The sequence below is a fragment of the Polyergus mexicanus genome, unplaced genomic scaffold (assembly GCF_030449975.1).
Source record: "Polyergus mexicanus isolate NDT 795.1 unplaced genomic scaffold, iyPolMexi1.0 SCAF_6, whole genome shotgun sequence".
Lineage (NCBI taxonomy): Eukaryota > Metazoa > Arthropoda > Insecta > Hymenoptera > Formicidae > Polyergus > Polyergus mexicanus.
The window spans coordinates 9,831,338-9,857,357 of record NW_027223326.1 but is presented as its reverse complement, the minus strand read 5'-3'; the positions used below and the strand labels follow the sequence as shown (position 1 = coordinate 9,857,357).

The window sequence follows — 26,020 nt, the reverse complement described above, 5'->3', positions numbered from 1 at the left end:
GTTGATGAATTTATATATGTTGATCAAGCGTCAATTTGACAGGAGCGGTTGTCTAGTCACAATAGAGAAACGATTAAAAAGGAAAAATATGCGTTACATCCGTGACGAGCGTAAACGAACAACGATTCACACGACTTTGAAAAAACGAGGAAGAACGGTGGCAGAAGAACAACATATGGCGACATTTACATATGGTAAATGAAGAAAACATCTGCGAGGCGAATATATCGTGAATGAAAGAGTCTCATCGACGGCGTTTTTTATACGCAATCGAAAGTATAAGGGTAATTTTATTTTAATATCGTTCGAAAACTAACGAAATAGTTTATAGGTTAGATTATCTTAATGTAATGGCAGCTCTCTCTCTCTCTCTCTCTCTCTCTCTCTCTCTCTCTTTCTCACATATACTCTTTCTCTGTCTCTCTCTGTGTATGTTACAATAAAGATTATGACAGTTAAACATGCTATGTTTGACTTGCAGCAGATTATGTATGGGCAAGTGCAAGCTTGCAGGATCAATCTTGTTTTATATCTGAATATTGCTATTGTCATCATTGCGTTAAGAATATGTCTGTCAACATGTTGACAGAGCAGAACGTAATAATGGAATTTACTGATTCCAATGATACAGCACCGATTGGTTTTATTACTACGGATGATGGTCATACGCTTTTCGCAGTAGGTGGTAAGATAATAGATCAACAATATTTAATATACTAAATGAATAATTAGCAAAGATGCAGTGTTATATATATTACTGTGAAGGATATATTCTCTATTCTTACATGTTTCTCTTTATACAATAATGAAAGATTTTTCAGAGTTTTACACAGAAGTTTTATATTTGTAATGTATATATATACATAGAATTGTTAAATAAATGAGTAAATAAAAAGAGTACAATATAATGTATATTCTATTTAAAGATCATTGAAGATATAATTTTTTTTCAGAACATGAAGATGGCACATTAGAAATTATGGCATCCCCTATTACATTGATGCCACAAAATAACATAGTGTCTTCAACACTGATAAAGACTGTGGATGGAAACTTTGTTTTACATCCTGTATGTATATTTAAAGCACCTTAAAAACGTTAAACCATAAGCAGACAGTTTTTTTTATTTATGCATTTATTCTATATGATAAACATTTCTGTTTTAGCCTATTTATCAATTAAATGTGGAAGATCTACCAGGAACTGTGATGCAACAAGTAAACTTACTTCCAATACAACAGAATGTATCTGCGATTACAGAACAACTGAAAGTAGTACAGAATATAAATGAATGTATAACTACAGAACCTTTGTTATCTATCAGGGAAGATAATGCATTATTAAATAAAGAAGAAAATTATAAGAAGAAGACAAAAGAACAGGCAACAATTGACAATCATATTAAAAATAAATCTACATCTGTATCTACATCTGTACATAAAAAGTCTCCAGGGAGACCGAAAAAGACTGAGGTAATATCGCAATGTTAATATTAGAAATATTTTTCTTATTTCCATTATAATTATTATAAAATATGCTCACACACTGTAATAACTGAATAAAATAAATGCAATATTTATATTTTGTGAAAATTTAATTGAAATGATTGAAATATAATTTCATAGTTAATTGAAAGTTTCCAATCTGGAAATTGTATATTATTAATATCTCTGTTGCAGAATACACAGTCTTTAAAGTGTGACATATGTGGACAAGAATTTACTAAACAGATGTTATACCGCAGACATATGGAAAACCATGCTGAAGAAAAACCACACAGATGTCCAAAATGTCCAGCATCTTTTAATATTCCAGTAAGTTCTTTTGCTATCTTTCTTATTAATGAAGAAAGAAGTAGTATATTTAAATTTCAAGTAGTACATTTAAATTTAAATTAATAGTATAATAAAAAAATATACTGTATCAAAGAGACAGCTAACAAGTTGCTAAAACAGACATAAACGGTTTCGTCGAATAGATCTGTTTGATGGTCGGCTGATCTTTTGTAGAAGTAGATAAACTGTAGTAAAAGTTGCTTCTGTTTTAATCTTTAATACAATGGTCTGATTCAGTCTAGTAACTCCATACAATGGCATCATTGCAGACAAATTTCACGCTTCATATGGCAACGCATAATATCGGCGATCCGAAATGCCCCGAATGTGGTAGGAAATACGCCAGAATGGCGAGTCTCAAATCTCATATGCTACTGCATGAAAAGGAGGAGAATCTCTTCTGCACGGAGTGCGAGGATGCCTTTTCAACAAAAGTAAGTTTTAAAATATTTATTTTGTAGATTTTTTTTATTTCCATGTACAAATGAAATTCTCTTCTATATTTAAAATAATGCACAGGATTTTTTTAGAGATTTAATATCTCTATGCTCGATCTTTATAAATGACATAGAAAAATTCATTCATTTTATACGCGCTATTTCAAGATAATTTTTGAAATATTATCTGGCGGTTTTCAAACAATCTTTATATGGACAAATATCATCGCGATATATAAGATCGTCTTATCGATACTTTGTCTTAACTGACGCGTTTCTGCTGATGCTGATCACAGATCACTTTACTGATGACATTCATCATTGAATATACAATATATATGATTATTACCTGACGACTGAAGGCTAAAGACTGTTGATTTTTTTTACCTCATATTCGTTCGTTCTGCGATTGATCCGCAATGCTCAAGTTAGCGTGAATCGCGCGCTTGTAAACCTCGTTCGATAACATCCAAATTTTAATTAATTATTTAATATAAATTTGTACAAAAAAATATTGTTTAAGAGACGTTTGTCATCGTCATATAGCAACTTAGTTCACATTAAATAATCGATAAGATCTGTATTTATTATTATATAATAAATAAGAGAGATAGAGTACACAAATAAATTTAGTTATGCTAATGCAATGAATATAACCCGATATAAAACGAATTTTGATTTTACTCCGTTCAATCAAAGGTCGATCTTGGCGACCCGTAACGACTTATCTATTCGCCGCACGCTGACCAAAATCAAGCGATCATAGAGAAGAAGATAGGAACCAATAATTCTCTTGTTTCGTTATGCCCTTGTAACTTACTGCAGTCAGATAAATGGAGAAGATGATTTAATAATTCTCTCGAAGACTAAGAGAGGACATTATCTCATAGCGTCGTCAAAGTATATCCTCAATAATCGGCCTTGCAATACTTTACGAGCAGCAATAATTATTCAGCCGCTTCATCTTTATTACGTATTTATAAACGTATCTATGTTAATTAGTAATAAAGTCAATTGGAATGAAATTAATGAGTCATACACATTCGAGATAGCATATATTTTCGATTGCGTACTTGTTATTGGTTGAAAGAAAAGTGTACGTTTTTCAGAGCACTGAGAAAATATCTTTGATATAGTTTTACGATTCCCAGATAATTTTCTGAGCGTTTACAAAGACAATGAGAATCAAGATCATTCGCCGATCGACACAATGTGACGTGGATTAATAAAACCTGAGAAAGTAGCAGCAACAACGGCTATATTAATGCGGCGGGTACGAATTACGCAACCGAATCGCATGATTTCACAGATCCCTCGCCGATTGCTCTTGCGTTTGACCGCCGACACGCGTCATACGCCTACATGCACGCGCGTGTGTAACGATGAAATATGAAATAGACTCTAAGCAACGCGTTGCATTGTGTTATTCGGTTGTATTTAACGTACAGACACTCAGTTGAAGAAGAGAAACTCTATATGTAGAGAAGATTATAGTTAGAGAGATGTTGGAATACTAGATTATACGCGCTTGAACATTTTAATTTCAGCTCCAGAAAAGAAATTTTAAAAATAATCCTCATAAAGATTGAAAATTTTTTTTGGAGAAAAAGAGGAAGATAGAAAAAGCCAAGAAAAAATGTACGAAGTGAGATAAAAGATAAATACAAAAATAGTTTTACATGTCGTGCAAGAAAATTATTCCAAGAATGAAGAAAAAAATTAAAGAAGACGCAGAAATAAGAAAATATATAATGTTTTATATAAATAAAAATAGTACGAACTCTTCATTTTCAAGCTCAATTTTGAATTTATATGGAAATGTTAGAATCTGTGATTGTAATCTGATTTATCTGTTGTGACATTTCGGGCAAATCTAAAAGTATGTCGTTCACGGAGAGGAGTCGATTATAATGACGACGATGTAAGCGACACTTACAGTCGCTTCGTCAGTGAGCGACGAATACTCGTGAAGTGTGCACGTGCTCACGCTTGTCATCTCGTATCTCTTCGACGAAATATGCGGTTTCTCAAAGTCAAAGGACACTGCACATGTGTCACTAGTGTGTCGCGAGAACTCATATTCGTTAAAGGATTCATGGTCATTTTAATCTCTTCCTATGAAATTGATTAGGAAACGTGATGCGTTAATTAATTATGATCACATCTTCAAGGATTGCCATTACTGTCTGTATTATATTTCGTCGCTATTATTTTTACGTCTCTCGTCGGGATTCATCGCTGAAAAAATAAAGGAATCGACATAACAGTTTACGCAAATATCGAAATGGATCGTACCTCTACAGGATTATTTGATAATTAATACTACAAATTCTACATTATAGTTTCGCTGCGTGATATTTTATCTTTCAACGTGATTGAAAAGAATTTTTTTCTCTCAGAACGGGCGGTCTTTCCGGCGGTTTTTACGCCTATTCCTCCACGGATCTGTATATTTTCTCTGTCGTCAGATTTGAAGGGTCTTCGAGGAATTCCACTCGTCTTCCCTCGAAGACCGAGATTCGTGATAGAAATTGTGCAGATGATGTTTCCTCCTGATATATAGTGTGACATAATGTGAAACGAAATGTATAGGAAGAAGAAAAATCGAGCATAAATAATTGTGCGTTTGTTACGTAGGTGGAGCAGATGCTTCTCGGATTGAGAATCTACGGTGAACACGTGCAGGTGAAGGATAACGAACGTAAAACAAATCTGCGAAGGAAGTGTAATGGAGAAAACGAAAAAATCGCCGGGCAAAATGAAAATGCCGATAACGCGACCGGCGTTGATAAGAACCAAACCGTTGAACTTTACTGGGAAGAGCGAGGATATAACTGCCGTTTCGATAACTCGTTATTATTAGTAACATAATAACATAATCCTAAGAAAATCACACACAATTCTTCGATACTTCGTCGAGATCGCTCTCTATCCTAAGCGATATTTGAATCGCGATCGCGATATTAAAATATAAAAATATCGATGAGTGTCACATTTTGTGTGTGTGCGAACCGCTATGAGATATATCAAATTTTTTTCGCGGAAGACTTAGCTCAGCCCAGTGATCTTTTGCGGAGGCGCGTGTTTACGCACGCAAATAATAATAATCTGACGCAGCGTGTGTAAGAACGCATCGAAGAAGATGAAGATCAGAAAGAGACGACCAACGAAATCTGCGACGACGTTACGAGCGACAGCGCGAAAGAGGGCGATTTAATACGGGGAAATTAATGATGTTTAGTCGAGACTGTATTTCAGGAACTCCATTCCTCGAGAACGCCATCGATCTTCTTCTTGCTTTTGCAGTCTCGAGTCGTTCGCGTTTGTCTGACGACGGCACACGTCCGCTTGACACTTGACACGCCAATTGTTCATTTGCTGCAATGCAATGATTCGCCCTATCTCAATCGTCCTCGTTTCCGACTGCTGAAAGAAGAGAGAATTGCCGAAAATATTTCTATGAAATCGTCCTTTTTTTCCAGTAAAATTCTTCGAAGTTAATTTTAATCGGAACGTTCTATTTTATTTTTATATAACAACGAGAATCTAAGGATGTTTTGTGAAAAGCAACAGAAAGTGTGAAGGAATATTGTTTCGAGTCAACAAAAATGCTGTCCTTGCGCTGTCCTCAACGGTGGGCGGTGTATCGAAGCCGGAGGTCGTTTCCTGAATCGTTATGTCCGACGTGATTAGATGTTCTGTGCTCTTTGGATGTGCTTCGACACAAAGAATCGTTCTAACAAAATCCGCCGTTTTGATTTCAATCTTATGAACGTTATGCATTAAAATCTAGGCAATACGAGGACTAAAAGGAGAGAGATGAATTATCCTTTCCGATCTCTTAATCATAATTAATCTAATGTTTCATTGATGGAACTTTTGACAAAACAATCTGTTTCGGAACTTTAGATTTTCTAGATATAAATTGCAGACAAGATCTGAATAATTGAAAAAAAAGTTTCGTGTCATTCTTTTTTCCATCTTATTCCCGAAACAGCACCAGTCTTAAAATCTTTCTTTATCGTAAAATCTTATAGATTCACGAGAGCTATGCCGTCTCAAGTTTACTTATGCAGATCGCCGACTCGTCACTTGGCATTTGTCGGCAGCATCTGAAGAATCCGAGATGCGAATGATGAGTTTCTCGCTGGCTTACCGAAATCTTATCATCGCAGCAGAAGCATTGCGAGAAAGGGAAAGTAAAGTTCGGAAGAGGGAAACGCGCGAGGAAGAGGAGAACGAAGAAACGAGAAGTTGCGTAGGACGATCAAGCGGAAGAGGAAGAGGAGTACGGCGGCCCGCAGGCGGAAGAGAGAGGAGGTGGCGGGGAGGAAGAGCGGCCGACTTTGGGAAGATCAATCGACGCGCGGGGAGGAAGCTGCTGGACCGCGAGCGGCATGCGTGTCGGAAAAAGTGCAATGTCCTCCTTCGAAGGCGTGATACTGGTCGCGGCGACGCGCGAGAATTAAGAGGCCACGACAATCTCGACGATCTCTGGACTCTTCTTCAAGAAGAACTTACTCTGCAAGGAGAAAGGGAGAAGAAGAGGGGGAGGGGAGAGAGGGGAAAAAGAGAATTTATTATATTGCACTTAATGAAATAGTTGAAAGAAGATAAAGAAAAGATAAGAAGAGAATAATAAAAAAAAACAAGGAAGAAAAGAAGAAAGTAAATTTTATTTTATATATTTTATTGCGTGAGAAGAGAGAGAAAAAGAGAGTAACAAAAAAAAGGGTAGAGAAGGAAGAGGAAAACAGAGATTGAAACTCCATTTTTTGCAGTCGTCTGTTTGTCGCACGATATACGACCATGTGGATGATATATAATAAAGATCCGTGTATAATTTGTCACGCACATTAATTATAATCGCTCAATTCGATCCATGAGGGCGAGTGACATTCTTGAAGATTAGTACTTTTTCTGATCTCTAATTTATTTTGCTTCTTCTTTGACGGTATTCTTTATCGATAGGAGACAATGAGATATACAATTCATCAGCGAAATTCTACGCGTGACATGTGCGAATAATGATTAAATTTACTATCAGCATGTGATAAGTCGAATTTTGTGTGTTCAATATTTCGTGTTCCTTCGTTCCTTATCGTTAAGAAAAAAAATTATTTCTTCGAGACGAATGATCGACAGTCACGATAAATCGCGGTGGGTCACCGCGTTGTGTTCAATGCCTTGTGTTCGTCCTACTTTTTGCTCCAAGCACTGCCATATAAGTATTCACTGCCCGCCGGCGCGTATTACTTTATGTTACACGACATAATCTGTGCCGTCTTCCGATATGTCGTTTGCCGTCGACTGCCTGAATTTCGCGCTTCTTCTCATCTGCACGCGCGTATTTCATCTCGCTCTTGGAATCAGCGCTCAGTATTATAAGGTACATTTCAATAATCCCTAAATTATTATAGGCGCAAGGAAGCTGCTTCGAAATGAAAAGAGATATTATATTTTATAAAGAATTTTATATGCGTATGTAAAATTTAAAATAATTTTTACAAAAATATTTTAAAATAATTATTTAATTATATGTGTGTGTATATATAAATAAATAAATAAATATATATATATATAATTGTAATATATAAAATTTATAATTTGTATATTTAATTACTATATAGATTATTATATAATTTTAATTATTATATTTAAATAATCTTTATATCAGGCTCAATTAGATGCGCATTTGAAGCTTCACGGAGAAAAGTGGGCGAATGAGGATGTTGGTGTACGAAAGTGTAAATTGTGCAACAAGCAATTCACGCAACCCGCGCTCTACCGAATGCACATTCGCGAACATTATAGGGTGAGTAGGAAGAACTTATCAAGTACCGTAAACTATTTGATAAGCGAATCAATAACACTGGCAATGTTTCATGTATTATTCCCTTTCTTATTATCCTTATTTAATATAAAACTGCGATAAAGGCTTCTCTTGTCGTCTTTATCCTTTTTTTTCTTGAGAAGTATCTTTATGTTGCTAGTAAAGCTAGTAAAGCTTCGCTCTCCGGGGGTCTTATCGCGTTTATTTCTCCATAGCTACAGACGAAGATAGTAAAGCAAACTAAGAGGGGAACGAAACATAAAACAATGTACAAATGTACCATATGTTTGAAGAATTTCCAAAAGCCGAGCCAGCTGATGCGGCATATCAGAGTGCACACCGGAGAGAAACCGTTTAAGGTAAATGCTCTTTCTACATATATAAATAAATAGTTTGAACGAACGATCGTTTCACACGTATTTTTTTACTTCTGCAGTGTACTGTTTGCAACAGGGCATTTACACAAAAAAGTTCGCTACAAATTCATGCATGGCAACACAACGGTATTCGGCCACATAGCTGCAACCTCTGCAGCGCCAAGTTTAGTCAGAAAGGTTCGAGAATTTGCGATTAATATTACATGAAATGTGCCGAAAATTGTACATGATAAGAAAAGTTATTCTAAATTAACATTCTATATCCATCGATGGTTTTCTCTATCTTCCAATTTTTCAGGAAATCTAAAAGCGCATATACTCAGAGTACATAATGCACCGGAAGGTGAGCCGACGTACGCCTGTTCTTATTGCTCTTGTATCTTCAAGAAGCTGGGCAGCTTAAATGGCCACATAAAGCGAGTGCATTCTAATCCGGAGGAGGTAAGCGCGATATTCGACTGTTTTGTGTTAAAATGATTCGAATCAAAAAACTTCACGCTTCTTTAGGAATCCGCCGATAAATCCTCGGCAGCTAATTCTAGTATCTCTTCGGAAGCTGACATGCGCGCGACGGTTGATAGCGTTATATCGCAGTTGGCGTCTTTGGAAGCCGTCGTAAATAATACCGCAGATTCCACGGGATCCGCGATGTTGAATGCAGAGCAGAACGATATTCTGCAACAGGCGTTGAAAAATAGTGGTTTGCCGAACAAAAACGAAGTCTCTTTGAAAGGTAATTATTTCTCATATATTCGCCATTTGTTACAAAATGAACATTATATCTAATATTTTTTTACTTGTAATAGAAATCGCAGAACCGAAAAAGACGGATTTGCCAACAACATATGTTACATTGTTGGACAAGACTGCTGGCAGTACTTCGAAGTAATGCTCTTTATTTTACGCAGAAATATAAAATCACGACGGAAAGTCGATCGGCAATTTAAAAAACTTTATAGATAATAATCTAAAATTATAGACAATGACTATTAAATGCGACAAAAAAATGCTCTGTATACTATTATAATTTGGAAAATAAATAAAACTACTTACATTTGCAGGAAGTATCACGCCATAAAGCAACGTTGTATAGGAAACGTACGGTGGTATGTATGTTCGTTCTGCCCGAAAGAATTCAAAAAGCCGTCGGACTTGATACGTCACTTACGGGTGCATACGCAAGAAAAGCCCTTCAAAGTAGATAGACTTTTCGTTCATTCGAATCCACAATCGCGACAAATAGACAATAAATAATAAAGTCATTCTGTCTTTCAGTGTATGTACTGCGTGCGTTCTTTCGCGTTAAAATCGACAATGATAGCGCACGAGCGAACTCACACCGGAATAAAGAAATATGCTTGCGCTTCCTGCAATAAAACTTTTGCATGCCATAGTAGTCTTACCTCTCATACAAGGTAAACTTCTTTGTCGTATATAATATAATCTAATTTATTTTAAGTTCTAAAGCTCAGTTAAATTTTTATCCTTTATACATGTATTTTGCTTTATTCTTTCTCTGAGTATGAATTGCATATCTATATATATATTGTATTCTCTAAACTAAAATACTTATTTTTAGCAATAAAAATCTATTCTTTTCAGATTACATATGAAACCGCACAAATGCAATATATGCGGCAAATTATTCAACTCGAGCATCATCCTGAAAAATCATATGAAGTGTCACATGCGGGAAAAGCCCAAAATATTACCGGAGGCGGAGACTCTGGTGCCGCAAGTAGTACTGCAGGAGCCACTTGTCATCAGCGACGCCGGTAACAAGATCAGTGTTGCCCAAGTGCAATCGAAACAAAAGCAATTGTACGAGAATGCCGGCGTGACCAGGCCGCATGAATGTTTGGTCTGTCATGCAGCATTCAGGAAAGTCAGCCATTTGAAACAACATTATCGCAGACATACGGGCGAACGTCCTTACAAATGCTCCAAATGCGACAGGTTTGAGATTTTTTTACTTAATTATAGATTAATTTGCATACAATTTGCAATTTGCAATATATACATATCGATCAAAAATTTTTATGTTGTCACTTTTACAGAAGGTTTACATCAAATAGTGTCCTGAAATCTCACTTGCACACTCATGACGACGCGAGGCCGTACAGTTGTTCGGTATGCAACACAAAATTCTCCACGCAAAGTAGCATGAAGAGGCATTTAGTCACGCATAGCAATAAAAGGCCATTTATGTGTCCATATTGTCATAAGACGTTTAAGACGTATGTCAATTGTCGAAAACACATAAAAAGACACAAGCATGAACTGGTGCAACGGGTACATATTTAAATTCTAGAAAACTTGTTGATGAAATGTGTTAAAATATTAAAGTTTCATGTATGTTCTAAATAGCAATTAGAGGAACAAAAGACACAAGAGCAGAAGGAACAACAGCCTTTGAGAGAAAAAGAAGCTGGCTCAGCACCCTTATCGGCAAGCATCACTCTCGCCGAAGATATGGAAGTGTCGTTCCAACCGCAAATGGCGCCAGATTTCACGCAAGCTTTTTCTGATCACTTTCAAAATATCAATGCAGAGAAAAATAAGTCTTTCTTATTGACAAACAGCGCGACAACGTCAGCAGCAAATCGTACGTTTTCAAACAAATATAAAATGTACATCAGATTTTGAAAAAAATGGATTATATTTATATATATATAATTATATTTTTCAGAAAATTTATCTGTTGACACAACTAATTTAGAAACTTCACAAACTTTACATGCCGATGAAACTGGCACCATCACGTTGTCTCATTACTCAGGGGATCAAACCTTTACAGCGGTACATAACTTTAATAGTTATAAAAAATGTGCATAAATATTACAATATAAAGAGAAACAAATAACATTGGCAGAAAATTTTGTAGGAAAGTATACAAGAAATCGAAGAGACATTGAATCAACAACTGTTTAATATTGGCATGAATCTCGGACTGGCAAACAATCTACCGAAGCAGATGGATGAGACGAATACGAATTCTCTTGACAATTCTAGGGAACAGCCGGTGCTCAATATAATTTATGAGCATAACAAAAATCTGGATTCTTCTGGCAATACTATATTCACGTCGCAATTCGATTCATTTGATATGAGCCAGATTACATTACAGGTAAATACACTTTTTACGCAAGAGAATGATATAATTCTAGAACTAAAATGTCAGCAATAAAACATGCACACTGTAACCTATTTTTTAACTACTTCATTCATATCTCTTTATATAAAAATGAATTTCAATAATCGATTTTGCAGACGGACAGTGAGATGGACATCAATTTGAATCCGACCAACACGACGAGTATATCTGGTATTTTGCCCAGATCTGTGGAAGAAGATGACAGACAAGAAGAACAACATGCTATTCCGGTTACGACAGTTAATAGTATAGACGCTTCTGCAATTACGAAGAATGCTCATCTAATGGTAATAAATTCTAAGGATAATTGTTCGGAATTGGTGAGCCTTTCGCAAGTATGTCCATCGAAGTTTTCGAAGATCATCGCGAAAGCGGACACTACAAATGGATTAATCGAGATGCAAGACGCGACTGAACATGAAAAAGCGCTACAGAAAAGTAATGTTATATCATGCGAGAGCGAGAGAAATTCTTTATTCATGTAAGTTCTTCTAATTTATATGTGAAATTGTGTTATTATAGAGCAATTAAAAAATATGTGATACTTGCAGGAACAACTTTCAAAGTACGATACAGCCAGATACGCTCGTTTCTTCAGGAACAAATAATTCCGCCAAAATATCGGAGTACAATAATTTATTAGAGTGTCACATATGCCATCGTAATAATTTTACGGCAGAGGGATTGAAGGTAATATTTTTGAAGTATTTGTATATTATGATGTGAGATTATAACTATTTGCTAAATCACGTAATAAAACCGATTTGATATTCAATAAAATCGACGTAATCTCCGCAGGAACATTTGGAATCTCATTGCGGTGCCAAAATGTATGAGTGTCCGATGTGTTCCCAGCGATTCCATACGAATGGTGGTCTCAACAGGCACACGAAGAGGCTGCACACAGAGTAAGCAAATTGATTGATAGAACGTTGAGAAATATATCTCTCATATTCATTTCAGTAGAACATCTGAAAGTCTTTCTGGTTTTGTGTGTCATACAGGCTATTGAAATGTACGACATGTAAGAAGGTGTTGGATAGTAAATCGCAATTGAAACATCACAGCAAAATGCATAGCGGGATTTTAAAAGTTGTGCGCCTGGGACCGAACGAAAAGGATGCGATCTCCTCCAGTTCATGTCTTCCGTCTATAACGATGCTAGACGTCCGAATGAACACGGACTCGTCGGTATCTGAGAAAGTATTAATGGACGCAGTTGCCGAGAGGAAAAGCATGGACCGCGTGGACGTGAGTATATATGTATTTTCATCGCTTTTTAAAATATTTTTATATTTATATCAAATGGCTTTCGATCGTTCAGGAAAACGCGGAGAGAAAAGAGACGAAAGAATATATGAACAAATGCAAGTACTGTCCGAAAACCTTCCGGAAGCCGAGCGATCTCATTAGGCACATTCGCACGCATACGGGCGAGCGGCCATACAAATGCGATCACTGCAACAAGAGCTTCGCGGTTAAGTGCACTCTAGACTCACATGTAAAGGTTCACACGGGCAAGAAAACGTTTTGCTGCCACGTCTGCAACAGCATGTTCGCTACGAAGGGCAGTTTGAAGGTCCACATGCGACTGCACACGGGTAATTTCCCAAATCATTTTATGTATCGTAAAATATGTAATTGAAGGAAATAAGAGGGAAAGGATCTTCGTTTAAAATTTTTCTGTAACGATAGCTTAGTATTTTATTTCAAAATTTATATCTACAAATGAATTGAAATCAAGAAATAAATTCCAGTACCAGAAATGTTTCATCCATCTAAGATTTTCAAATGTCAGAGTTATATATGCGCGATGAACATAAAAATTTTATTTAAAACTTGAATAGGTTAAGTTAGGTATAATAATTTGCGATAAATTTTCAGGTTCTAAGCCGTTCAAGTGTCCTATGTGCGACCTGCGATTTCGCACTTCAGGTCATAAGAAGGTGCACATGCAGAAACATGCAAGAGAACATAAGGGCAGCGCGAAGCGCAAACCTAAACACCAAAAGATCGCGGCAGTAGCGGAAGTGGCGGCTAGTCTCGAAAATATTGGCAACAGTTCTTTGGATCACGCATCGAGGACGACGACGGCGGCGGCCGTGATCAATGGCAGCGAAGTTGCGCCATCGCAGAATCTTAATTATTCCTCGTTAGAGCACAATGAAATGAATTTTAGTGGCGCGGTTCACTTGCCAAATCAAATCGCGTTTAATCATACCGATGCGACGACAACGACGATTCTCAACAACAATTCCATGCTGTCTTTAAACGACAGTAACGAGCTGGTGGCGAATCTGCAATTTCTGCTGGCGAACGGTCTCGTCACTATCCAAACAGACGATACGATACTGACGACGCAGCCAGCAATAAACAGCGCCGCTGAAATGCCAACCAACGTGATCGAGTTAGTTGGTACGAATCCTTTCCAGGAAGCTTGCAATCTGAGTAACGCCAATCATCAGATAGTGATAACCAGCCAAGTGTCAAGTGAGACGACGACCACGAATGCGAGCGACGCGGCGATTATTCAAATGAACGATTGCTTGCCACCTGTTTCCATAGTACAGATGCAGGATCAAGATACGAACATTGGTGGTGACGAATCCAAAGTAAAGACAAGCAGTCAATCAACAACAATATGTGACAGTCAAGCGGTGACGACGGAGACAGCTAAAACCTCGACGCAGTCATCGCGGAAGGAGTGCGACATATGTGGCAAGACCTTTACAAAGCCATACCAGATGGAGCGGCATAAGCGCATTCATACAGGCGAACGGCCATACAAGTGCGAGCAGTGCGATAAGTCATTCGCGCAAAAGTTTACGCTGCAGCTGCACCAGAAGCATCATACCGGCGATCGGCCCTATCCCTGTCCGCACTGTAAGCACTCGTTCACGCAGAAGTGCAATTTGCAAACTCATCTGAAGCGCGTCCATCAACTGGTCATGCTTGACGTCAAAAAACTAAAAAGCGGTCAACAGATGCTGGGCGCGCTTCTGCAGGAAAATCAAGGAGCGGACACCAAATTGATGAATCTGGATGACATACTGGTGGTAGATTTTCTCAAGTGAACATTTAAAGGAGCTCTTTTCAAAAGATGCTCTTTTTCAGAAGATTCAATCCTGTGATTCAGAGATTTTCGAACAGAGAACACAGATAGATATATAATATAACGTACTGAAAAAATGTGCCGTAAATGATCGATGATTAAATATTACGCTTCAAAATATCAAACAAACATGAAGAAAAATTTCGAATTTTAGACAAATAGTTAAAGCTGTGATGAATGAGAGATATGTTATATATCGCTGATGCTATAACAAAATATCTATATAGTCGAGATGTAATTTAATATTTCGTTTGACTAATTTACACTATATTGTTACGTTTTACAATGTTAATCCACATCGGTGAGACCATTGCATATGTGTTCTTTTCATTTTAGCTTTGATGTGCAACAATCGACATTTATTTTCTTTTTTTATTTAAAATAAAATATATTGTTAAATGCATCATTGCACTTAAATAATAGAATTCCAGAATATGAAATACAACATAATAAGCAATGAAGGAACTCAATGTTGAAAGTCACAGTCGATCTCGAGAGCGGGACATCCATCGGGATGATTCTTGTGAAACCAACAAGGCTTAATTTTTCTCAATAGTTCACTGTTGTTCCTTTTCCTCCTAACTTTCTTCCTTTTATCAACAATGCCAGGAATCCGAAATTGCACTTTTCCTTGAGTGACGCAGAAAATGTGATTATGATTCTTCAGTAAAGTTTGCAATCCTCCGCACTCGTTTCGTAGTTGTTGCAGCATCTCAGGCGCCAACAGCTTTGCCACTTCACCGATGCCTACCTGCCCACCGGCGTTCCACGTTTCACCGGGTCTCCATTCCAGCGATATTCTGCGATTGGTCCGCAAAAGATGTGCTACGACTACGTTGATTATGTCGAGAACTAGTTCTCTGTCTAATTGCGTGCAGTTCCGCGTTCGCTCCATCGAACTCCTCGGTTTAAAGTTTAGAGACCACGGATCATTCTTCGCTTCGCTTCCTATGGTTTTTTTCAGAGGTAAGGTAGCAACTGCCGATCTCGCATATATCATTTTCTGAATGTCGGCGTCCAGCGTCGCGGAGTTTTCCCTCGCGTAAGTCCTCTTCCATCCGACGAAACAAGTTCGCTTAGTCGACGGGATTCGCAATCTGTCCATTAGTGTGAGAAAACCGCAACCTTCGCATACATTCTGAACGTAGGACATGTACTCTGAATATTGACTCTCGCCGGCATTGCAACGCCGATATTTCGCGCCGTCGAATTCGTAGGCACAGCATGGCAACAGGAAGAATCGGCACTCGTAAGAACTACGCGCCGCAATCACCGGGATCCACGGGGTGAGTTCGTCCGAATGATTCCCTATGATCCAGTCCACTCCGGGAAAAACTGTCTCTGAAGACGGAACAATCGTGCTGACCTGGTACATACAAATCATACTATGATATTAGAATATGTACAAATGAGTATGTAAAAAATTATTATTAATATTTATATTATTATTAATATTTAAAATTATTATTATATTTTACAGAATGTAACAAAATATTAGCAAAAAGCATTATTAAAAAAATCACAGTATAAAATTTGTGTATAATTGTTACACAACAATATTTATCAATTTCTGACGTAAATAGCATAAAAGAATTGCCGACAAATGTGGATTTAATTATGGACTGCTATAATATCTGAACTTCTTCAGTAAATTATAATTGTATAGCGAATATTGTATACATACTTGCAAATGAGTACTTTTGGGGAACAGGTCCCAGATCTTTCTCCTGCGCAAATCGATTCCCGTTCCTTTATGACCCTCGCTAGACAAGACATAGACGAGAAGACCATTGCCGCAACCAAGATCGACGAATGATTGCAGCTCCTGCATATCCTTTTCCAATCTCTCTTTTTCCCATAGTAGCAACAGGTATGTCGCGATCGCGATGTCCTCGTAAACAAACTTTGTTGGATCTGTGTTCTCTGGCCATATTTCCACCATTTTCGTGCCATATTTTTCCTTTAAGCGATTGTATAACAAAGCGTACTTCTCGATAGAGACGAGACTGAGAGAACTAATTTTCGAATTGGCTCCATCATTTTCGCTTTCCATCCACTTTATCAGACGCGGGAAAAATTTGAATCTCAGCCAGTCACAACTTTTGTCATAGTTATCAGCATCCGATTTATGTATATTTATACAGGTGGAACCGTATTCGTGATGCTGTATACTATAAGGTGTATTCGGACCTAAAGATTGTTTATCCGAAATGATCGGTTTATGGAAACTAGTAACGCTGATGGATTTCTTGTCAATAAATATAAATTCCAGTGTAGGCGAGAATATTTGTGTATTGCGAGGCAGAAGTTTCTTTATACACAGATACACTTTATCATCATTTAATACCTTAAGTGGATTCGTACATTCAAATGATTGACAATATTCTGTGATATTTAACGTATCTAATAAGTCTTTTATATTTTTTGAAGCTAAGTCACACTCGAAATTATTAGGTTGGATATGAAGCTTCTCAATGCGTTTGAAAATATCCAGAACATTGCAACTTACTATGATTGTTAATAGTTTGCGAGTTCCTAGAATTCTACGATTAACAACATGAGGATTTCTCATCCAGATAGCGATCGCTTTCCAAAATTGCAAAGCACTGCTATTGGTGCTCTCGCTAGCAACATGTTCAAAATTCATTTTTCTATCTAATACTAATATATGCGTACATTAAGATATATTGATTATTTATCATTTTGGTGTTGAAGTGCTACCTGGTTGTTTATACTGTCAAATAAGAAAAAGATATAAATTATAACTGATTCGAATATTTCAAATATATATAATTCAAACTTAATTTACGTATCAATAGGAAGAAAGCACCTTTTGTATCACCCATTTGGCATCTAACAATGCTCGTTCCATAATTTGCTGTATACGTTCCTCATCAGATTCTGACGCGTGCTGCTTGAAACTCTAGAAGAGGAATAAGCCTTTATTATCTCAAAAGATATCAATGAAAAGAAAATTTGCCATCTCTAAGATTATTTTTTTCACGAAGAAACGCAATAGCTTTTTCTTTCTCTTCCCATTAGATTTATACTTAACTTTTAATATTTCTAATTTTGATATTATTCTACGTTTATATTTTAATAGATTAAAACTTTTTTTTAAATACTTCTGTATATATCCAGTTATTCAAATTGGTTTATCGTTATCGAGTAAAAATATTTTTCACGTACTTGTTTGACTGAGTGCTTATAAAATTGCTGCGTGTGTTTGGGTAGTTTTTCGCATTCACGCAATAAATATTTATACAATTGCTTAGATGTATTCAACGTTGCATTGCCGACTCGGTTCGCCATTGTTTATCCGAGATCACGAGAAGCACATGTGGAACCGTAACTCCTTTCTTTCCTCATCCACTATTTTCGACGTATGGTATCTCATGCAGTGATTGCTAATTATACCCGTTATTGATAAAATAGAAAGTGAAGATATCATTAATCTGTTTAAAATTTTATATCACAGACAATTGCAAATTACGTTTTTGTTTTAGTATCTTCTTAGCACAATAGTCTAATAAAATTGGAATATTAAATAAAAAAGGAGATGATTAATCAGTAAAGAGATTATAATATTACACAAAGATAAAAATTTTTCAAAATACAAAAAGATATAAAAAACCATGAAAAATGTTAAAATATAAAGAAATTTCAAAGTTAATTGAATATATATATAATGCACTAGTAAGTATATAAAAATAGGATTTATATATGCCAGGTTCTATCTAATTAATACTTGGATTTTTAATGTTTGATTGTAATACTTTGTTGCAAGAAGTTATTTTAACTTATAGTGAGACTGTAATTCTTATCTCACAGTAGATTTAAAATTTACGCTTACATTCAATTATTTTTCAATCTAAACAGAATTGGAAATTTTTAGAAAGCCCAGATCTTTTGCTTTTGTCAGATGACTGATCTATTATTGAGCTATTTAGCTGCCCACATATGTTATCTCTAATTTTAGGCACGACATACATAGAGAGACTATTTTCGTTTGTGATGAATAAATATTTATATACAATTTATTTTTGATGCGCCACACATGATATAGAAATGAATTACAGCAAGTTAAATATATGATATTATGCATTTTTTCGTTTTGAATCTTTTATGCAGTCTTATTCGCGTACAATTCCGTATGCAATACACATCCATAAAATATCTGGAAGAAAATTTCAATTAAAATCACAGCAATCTTCCATAGTAACTTGAAGTACAAATATGTAGTAGATCGTCAAATACCACGGATTTATTTACGCGCTAATTATTGTATTAATGTTCCTCTATCGTCATTGATATATCGCTCGTACAAACACTACTACATCACATATGCTTATATCAAAAACTCGTTTTACCAAATATCATTGTTATCAATATCGCTTACGCTATATATATATTTATATATGTGTATATTTATGTGTGTGTGTGTGTGTGTGTGATGTCACGCGGTTATCGTCGATCTGCGAAAATGTAACGTGATATTTTAAAGCTACTATTACATTCTACTAAAATACCAATATATCAAAGATATTAAAAAATAAATATATATATATATTTATATATATGTATATATATATATATATATATATATATATATATATATATATATATATGTATATAATGTCGCAACAAGTAAAAAGAATATACAATTGTTATATACCGCATGTGATTAAAAGTACTTAAAATCCTCGATAGAGAGAGAGAAAGAGAAAGAGAGAGAGAGGGAGAAAAGAGTGGGAAAGAACTGATCTTTACCGCAACAATTAAAACAAAGATATTACATGTACGAAAATCACAACCAGCGAGTAGCCAATTACTATGCTAGTATAACAAAAATATGATTAATATTATACAATAAATTATACCACACTTATGTGTGGCTTCAGGAATTTTACGAAGGCAGCACTTGCTCGCTCCGTCTGTCAGAATTGTAATTCGATTAACAATTTGCTCCCAATAATGTCTCTCAATATCTGGATCTCTGCACAATATGTTGTCGCGTGCACGTACGAGCAACCCTTAAGTATACTAATTACTCATTAAGTATGAATTAGGCATTATTATTTTCGGCACTGTACGGCTTTCTAGTATCCTATTTGGCATGTTATTCTGGCAGTTTGTTAGTTCGTAAAATGTTTTGTAAATGTTCGTAAAATATTTAACGCATATAATAAAATTAAGTAATAGGCAATCCATGCAGATGAGCGAATTATGTTAAAGCGTCGTGTGTAACAGGGCTGCTCTCAATGCTTATTTTCGCGTACGGAAATATCTATTAATAATCTCGTCTAGTCTAAAATCTAAATAACAAAGTATCAGCTGCCTCTCTTTGTATGTCGAGATAATCTTTACCTAACTATCGACAGCAAGTTAATAGAGAGGGAGAGATTCTGACAGAGGGGAAAGCGACCGCTTATGATCACAGAGGGATTCTAAAAAAGTATAGAGTCTATCTCACTTATAATAGGATTATTTCTTTAGGTTTCGCTCGAAGACGGGCGTTCCCAGCAGCACAACCATCTACGCCACAACGGAGGCGGCTTCCTACGCCGGTATAGTAAATTGGCGCCTCCACGTCGCGTATTGAGGGCACTGACTATCGCCTGATCGAAGGCCTCTTTAAGGTCGTGTTGCGTTAACGCGGATGTTTCGACGTAATTAACGGCGCCTAGTCTCCGCGCCAACTGATGACCCTGGATAGTGGTGATTGGTGCCTGCCCGTATCTCGCCAGTTGCAGCATCAAACGCACATCCGATCTTAGATCGCTTTTCGTTCCTACCTGGGGAATTACAATGACAATAATTACATTATTATTAGATTTACAATATTTTCTTAACATTATAATATAAATATAATATTATTAACCGAGATTTTATATAATCTACTTGTAGATCATACCAAAATAATTGGAGCATTGGGGCAATATTTTCGCACTTCATTGATCCATCTAGAAGCCACGCTGTGATAAGAGGAAGGACATACAACGCTGAAGCAAACTAGGAACACATCTGTCTCGGGATAGCACAATGATCTCAAGGGATCAAAGTCATCCTGGCCCGCTGTATCACATAGCTGGACATTCAATGGTTGGCCATCAACATTTACAACCACTAGACAGATAATATTACAAAGATGTTAGTATATTGATTAATTTAATATATTTTTATTTATTTGTATTCGAAAGGGCCAAATAAAAACAAAAAGAAAAATTTACTATGATAAAAGAAAGCAAATGTAAATACTTTACTGAATTTACTAAGCATATATTATTCTGATATATTCTGATCATTTTTTAAAATTACACTTTATAAAACAAACCGAATATGTATTGCTCCACAGATACCCGCAGTATGTATCCTCGATTTACAATCTTGAACCATATTGTTAGCGAACACATTCCAGAACTATACGAACCGTTATAATTGTCAAACGCAGTTGGCACGTATTCTCCGGGAAAGCCATTGGTGGAGTACGAAACTACCAGGCTGGTCTTGCCGACCGCACCGTCGCCCACCAAGACCACTTTGATCCTTTTGTCGAGCGGTGTCACAGGATGCTCAGCCACGCTTTGATTTTGTGCTCCAATACCCATAGCTGTCGACGACGACGTTGTCGTTGCTGTCGCCATCGTCACCATCATCGTCGTCATCGGCTGTTGCTGTTGTTGTTTAGCGACTTGCATCTGTATCGTCTGTCCGCTCTTGAGCAACGGCCTCGTCCAGTTAGTGTGCGAGGACGGCGGCATTGTCTCGTTCTTGATCTTACCGCAGCCCCGACCTTTCATGCGTTAGGTAAGGATATTCCGCGTATGCGATAGATCCCTGCTTGTAATTCTCCTCGACCTCCTCCTCGGCGCCGATGTGGATGACGTCGTCGCTTTACTTCAGGGTAATACCATTCCGGAGCAGCGTCGCGTGCGTCATGTCTCTGCTCTGGGAACAAAATCGTCGGCCACTGGTTGATTCGATGTGATCTTTGATAACGCAAAGTATACTGTCGGGATGCTGCTGCGGGGCCGGAACAGTACAGATGGACAAACCGAGACAGACGGCGACGAGGATGGAAAACAATGGGAACTGACGAGAGCGAACGCGAACCAATTGTGATCGCGCGGCGGACAAAAAAAAACCAGTCCAACGATTCACCTGCCGCGACGCGGAGCCACCTGTTATCGCGCCCCCCGCCTCCTGGTGTGCTCCTCCTCACCATCACCATCAGTAGCGGTCGGTGTCGCGTGCGGCAGTGCGGTGTGCGGTTGCGGTGTGCAGCGTGCATGTACCGCGGACACGCATGGTATGCACGCATGCATGTGACACGTGACACGCACAGGCAACGAACGCATCGCGTTCTTTAACCCTTTCCGGCATGCGCGTGTCATATTATTATTATTATTTAAATTAGAGATGTTTATCATTAGTCGATATTATCGAATATTCGATATTTTTTTACATTGTTTTAAAAATATCGAATCTAAAGTATCATTCACATAAGTTATTCGTATTGACATGTATAATCGAATTTTATACATATCAATACAAAGAATACAAAAATTACTTTAGAAGATATACATATAAAGGGAAAAAATATTTTTTATGTATATAAAATGTTATTTAATTCAGTAATGTTGGATATTATGTGAATTTAAATCAATTATTATGATTAATTGCAAATCTAAAAGTTTAATTTTGATTCAATCACGCATTGTTGTCGTATCATATTTTAATTTTAGCATGGTTTATGATAGTTTTCAGAATACTCTGATAACGAATATATATTAAATGTAATTGTTAATATAATATGTTAACTTGTTAACATAATTAGTATTGTGATATCGAAAATATTTGTTAAAAATATGAAGCTAAAATAATATATATTCTTGTAATTTGCGAATTACATTTGTAAAAAAGTTAAATTTAAAAGATGCGCGCGCATTTGAATTGATTTGAATCTGGAGTCTGAAGCTGGTTTTACACGCGTGCAGCGTGCAACTGTGCAACATGTTTGTAATGAGAATGTTCATTTTGCATAATTTGCAGGCCAGGTAATAAAAGTCAATTGCAAGATGATTACGAAAAATATGTGGAGACTGGGTCTTCTTGTTAGGTATATTTTGCTGTCACTTACTATTCAATGATTCTGCTTTCACACTGATATAACCTTTTTATGTTTCGTTTAGAGGATGTCAATATTGTGCCACTTTGTTAAGAATAACATCGCAACGTTCGACAAGTCTTGTCAGAAATTGTACATCAAGTGTCAATATAAGATACGTTAAGAACACTCGTCGACGATGGCGAATAATTGTCCCTGGAATTGGATTATCGCTACTTGCAGCAACACAATGGGATTATTTACACAAACATGGATATTCCATCGACATACACGATAGACCAGAATTATTAAACGATGTTATGGTAATCTCGTTATAATGAACGATAGATTTATGATAAATCTGTTGAGTTATTAAATGAAATATAAAATCTTATTGTTACAGGTTACATGTTACTGCTGCCTGCCATTGAGAACAACCAGTAGGATATGGGGTTGGTTAACAAGCATCGAGTTGCCAATTGCTTTAAGACCAAAGCTCTATGGATTTTATGCGAACATGTTTCATGCTGATCTAGATGAGATAGAATTAGATTTGTCTGCATTTCCAAACCTAATGGAATTTTTTGTAAGAGCTCTTAAGCACGATGCGAGACCAATTGCTGCGAATACAAACATGGTGATTATTTTATTACAAGCAGATAATTACATCTTATTTAAATCTGATATTAAAAATAATATTGATGGCTGGAAATTGTTTATAGATTTCACCTGCAGATGGTAAAGTCCTTTACTTTGGACCAGTAACTTCTTGCCGTGTGGAGCAAGTGAAAGGAGTAACGTATGATCTCAGACAGTTTTTAGGTGATTTAAACAATTCTACAACGAATAGAATCGCGGACGATTATGTTAATTCACTCTTGAAGAATCCAGATAATAGATTATATCAATTAATCATTTACTTGGCACCCGGTGATTATCATCGATTTCACAGTCCCACTGATTGGAATATAAAACTTCGACGGCATTTTCCAGGTATGCATTATCTTTAAAATTGTAGCACATAACATTCGCATCTTATTTTTTTAAACAACTCTTCTTTAGGAAAATTATTGAGCGTCAACCCGAAGCTACTAAAATTTATGCCAAATCTGTTCTCGCTAAACGAACGCGTCGTGTATACCGGGGAATGGATGGGCGGATTCATGGCCTATACAGCTATTGGTGCAACTAACGTGGGCTCCATAAGAGTTTATTGTGACAAAAATTTAGCGACCAATACAGTGCAATGGCCGGAAATTGCGCATCCGAAAGAGGCGAGCTTAAATTATATGCGTATAGATAAAGGCGAACTGTTTGGCGAATTTAGACTCGGGTCGACGATCGTGCTTCTGTTCGAGGCACCGCGAGACTTTCGATTCTGCCTGCAAGTTGGCCAGACTATTAAAGTCGGTCAGGCGTTGAGCACGCATTTTAACGAGCCCGAGGAAAGACAAATCGAACGACGACACTTAATTATGGATGTCGCCCAGGATTGGAAACATTTATGGAAGCCTAAAATTTAGAGAGCAGATGATAAAGTAGAAACCGATTTTAATTCTACAGAGAAATTAGATACGTACCTGCGCATCAATTTTTTCAACGTACGCTCGCAATTTTTCGCGCGAAGCCGTAGGTGGTTGTAGGCGGAAAGAGAAGAATAGCTTAATGAAAGATCTAAAAACTCGGAGTCTCTCGGAGCAAGTATCGATCTTGTAATTACTTTTGTACATAGCCACGTTCGTGCGCGGAAAATAATTATATCTCACACGATTTATCTAAAATTACACGTAAATTATATCTTACGCGAGATTACATTCGTTCATTACTTTAATTACGCAAACATCACGCGAAAGATGTGATTTATAATAGGTTTGACACAATTGTTTGTGTCCTATGGCATATACATGTCTCATAGAGCCAGTATAGATACACCTTAATTACGTAACGCATTGCAATTATAATGATTATAATTGAAAATCGTACGAAACTACTCCCGACGCGTGAAAATATATTTCTCTTTTCTCTTTGTGCGTCATTACTAATAGAGGTCGGATAGTAAACTGTTTTACTTGCATGCCAAATCGATCTTCTTTCGCAGTTAAGTCGACCGGTCAAGGCCATTAGATGAAATACTTGCCTCAATAAAGTTCTAGCTCTTTTTTTTAAACTAAAAAGTAACAAACGCACGTCGTAAGTCTATGAGCGCACGAAACTTCGAATTGATTGACCCATGCGAAAGCATTTTTACCGATTCTCTTTACAGTTAATATTAATATGTTTTTTCTAAAAAATTTATATATTTATATAAATAGATCAAAATATCATTTGTGCTTGCACAATGTAAGTGCTCGTGCAACATAAATCTGCACTCTATAAACTAGAATAAATCAAAATATGATGTTTAATCATAAAGAGAGAGAAGCAGATATATTTTATGGTGTAAACAAATGCATAGAATAATAACAAAATTTATTTTAGTACCATATTTTCTTAAATAATAATGAATTTATATCCAGACAAATTTATTTCAAATAGCATCCTACACATTCTGCTATTTTATTATTTTATTCTATTATGGTAATTTGGATCTATGATTATGGAAATTTTTCTTATTAACCAATTACTTACAAATATTCCAATATCCATGCCATTATTTTGATTAATCCTAATAATAATCCTTGTTTAGAAGGCTACGATTTTTCTCCTGCCTGCCCATGTATTATGTATGCATTATACATCATGTAAATAATAGCAATTAGAGAAGCATATGACTTTGAAGTATACAGTGTCCATACATAGTGTAGTTGTCAAGTAAACATAATCGATGGCCATGAATATTAGCAGGTAAGTCGAACTGTTCATTTATATATCTTCTATCGACATATTGATATTCTAATTTAGACAAAAATAATTGCATATTGATGAGTCAAGCATTATCCAAGAATTTTAGAGCACGCTAATTTAAATTTATCGCAAATTTCTTTTAGATTTATTTAAGTCCACCTTCTCTTGCTTATAAGAATGCCTGCAGAATACCTTCATATCCTCAAACCTCCGTCTCCATCGCTGCGGGGAGCTTAATGCTGATCGATTTTTTGGGGAAGATCTGCGTCAGTTGTCAATGCGAGAAGAAGGAGGAAAGCCGCCGAGTTTTGGGTCGCAAAC

The 26,020-nt window shown here is 36.4% G+C and overlaps 5 protein-coding genes across 13 annotated transcripts; 2 read left to right on the top strand and 3 right to left on the bottom strand.

Annotated features, from left to right (window-relative positions):
* The first annotated feature begins 2 nt into the window (after positions 1–2).
* LOC138934396 (zinc finger protein 236) lies at positions 3–16,155 on the top strand. Of its 5 annotated transcripts, none has more exons than XM_070298087.1 (25): positions 3–284; positions 482–685; positions 954–1,069; positions 1,167–1,472; positions 1,680–1,814; positions 2,105–2,269; positions 7,950–8,087; positions 8,327–8,464; positions 8,542–8,659; positions 8,781–8,923; positions 8,990–9,215; positions 9,289–9,367; positions 9,544–9,679; positions 9,758–9,897; positions 10,085–10,438; positions 10,540–10,774; positions 10,850–11,087; positions 11,172–11,281; positions 11,367–11,609; positions 11,753–12,117; positions 12,188–12,326; positions 12,435–12,544; positions 12,641–12,887; positions 12,961–13,237; positions 13,521–16,155. In XM_070298087.1, exons 2-25 carry the CDS (start codon positions 568–570, stop codon positions 14,708–14,710), a joined length of 5,466 nt encoding a protein of 1,821 aa, XP_070154188.1. In that variant the 5' UTR covers positions 3–284; positions 482–567; the 3' UTR covers positions 14,711–16,155. The 5 variants fall into 5 exon arrangements, with proteins under 5 accessions (XP_070154188.1, XP_070154187.1, XP_070154186.1 ...); XM_070298086.1 differs by having other exon boundaries at positions 485–685; positions 8,321–8,464; positions 13,521–16,154; XM_070298085.1 differs by having other exon boundaries at positions 8,321–8,464; positions 13,521–16,154.
* On the bottom strand, positions 14,987–17,395 carry LOC138934397 (probable tRNA (uracil-O(2)-)-methyltransferase). Its single transcript, XM_070298091.1, has 2 exons — positions 16,433–17,395; positions 14,987–16,114 (listed from the first exon to the last, which is right to left on the bottom strand). Exons 1-2 carry the CDS (start codon positions 17,393–17,395, stop codon positions 15,215–15,217), a joined length of 1,863 nt encoding a protein of 620 aa, XP_070154192.1. The 3' UTR covers positions 14,987–15,214.
* Positions 17,394–18,119, bottom strand: LOC138934398 (LYR motif-containing protein 9-like). The gene is made up of 3 exons (XM_070298092.1): positions 17,938–18,119; positions 17,579–17,671; positions 17,394–17,482 (listed from the first exon to the last, which is right to left on the bottom strand). Exons 1-3 carry the CDS (start codon positions 18,058–18,060, stop codon positions 17,447–17,449), a joined length of 252 nt encoding a protein of 83 aa, XP_070154193.1. The 5' UTR covers positions 18,061–18,119; the 3' UTR covers positions 17,394–17,446.
* Positions 18,120–18,838: 719 nt separating this feature from the next.
* On the bottom strand, positions 18,839–25,023 carry LOC138934381 (ras-related C3 botulinum toxin substrate 1). 3 transcript variants are annotated; one of them, XM_070298057.1, is made up of 8 exons: positions 24,436–25,023; positions 23,776–24,367; positions 23,585–23,692; positions 23,257–23,475; positions 22,889–23,071; positions 21,179–21,696; positions 20,663–20,874; positions 18,839–20,543 (listed from the first exon to the last, which is right to left on the bottom strand). In XM_070298057.1, exons 6-8 carry the CDS (start codon positions 21,546–21,548, stop codon positions 20,241–20,243), a joined length of 885 nt encoding a protein of 294 aa, XP_070154158.1. In that variant the 5' UTR covers positions 21,549–21,696; positions 22,889–23,071; positions 23,257–23,475; positions 23,585–23,692; positions 23,776–24,367; positions 24,436–25,023; the 3' UTR covers positions 18,839–20,240. The 3 variants fall into 3 exon arrangements, with proteins under 3 accessions (XP_070154158.1, XP_070154160.1, XP_070154159.1); XM_070298059.1 differs by having other exon boundaries at positions 23,776–25,023; XM_070298058.1 differs by having other exon boundaries at positions 23,585–24,367.
* On the top strand, positions 21,969–25,693 carry Pisd (phosphatidylserine decarboxylase). Of its 3 annotated transcripts, none has more exons than XM_070298055.1 (6): positions 21,969–22,057; positions 22,801–22,867; positions 22,941–23,178; positions 23,259–23,492; positions 23,578–23,848; positions 23,918–25,334. In XM_070298055.1, the coding sequence occupies exons 2-6, from the start codon at positions 22,827–22,829 to the stop codon at positions 24,376–24,378; spliced, it is 1,245 nt and encodes a 414-aa protein (XP_070154156.1). In that variant the 5' UTR covers positions 21,969–22,057; positions 22,801–22,826; the 3' UTR covers positions 24,379–25,334. The 3 variants fall into 3 exon arrangements, with proteins under 3 accessions (XP_070154156.1, XP_070154157.1, XP_070154155.1); XM_070298056.1 differs by lacking the exon at positions 21,969–22,057 and adding an exon at positions 25,542–25,693 and having other exon boundaries at positions 22,652–22,805; positions 23,918–24,129; XM_070298054.1 differs by lacking the exon at positions 21,969–22,057 and having other exon boundaries at positions 22,655–22,805.
* Positions 25,694–26,020: the final 327 nt, after the last annotated feature.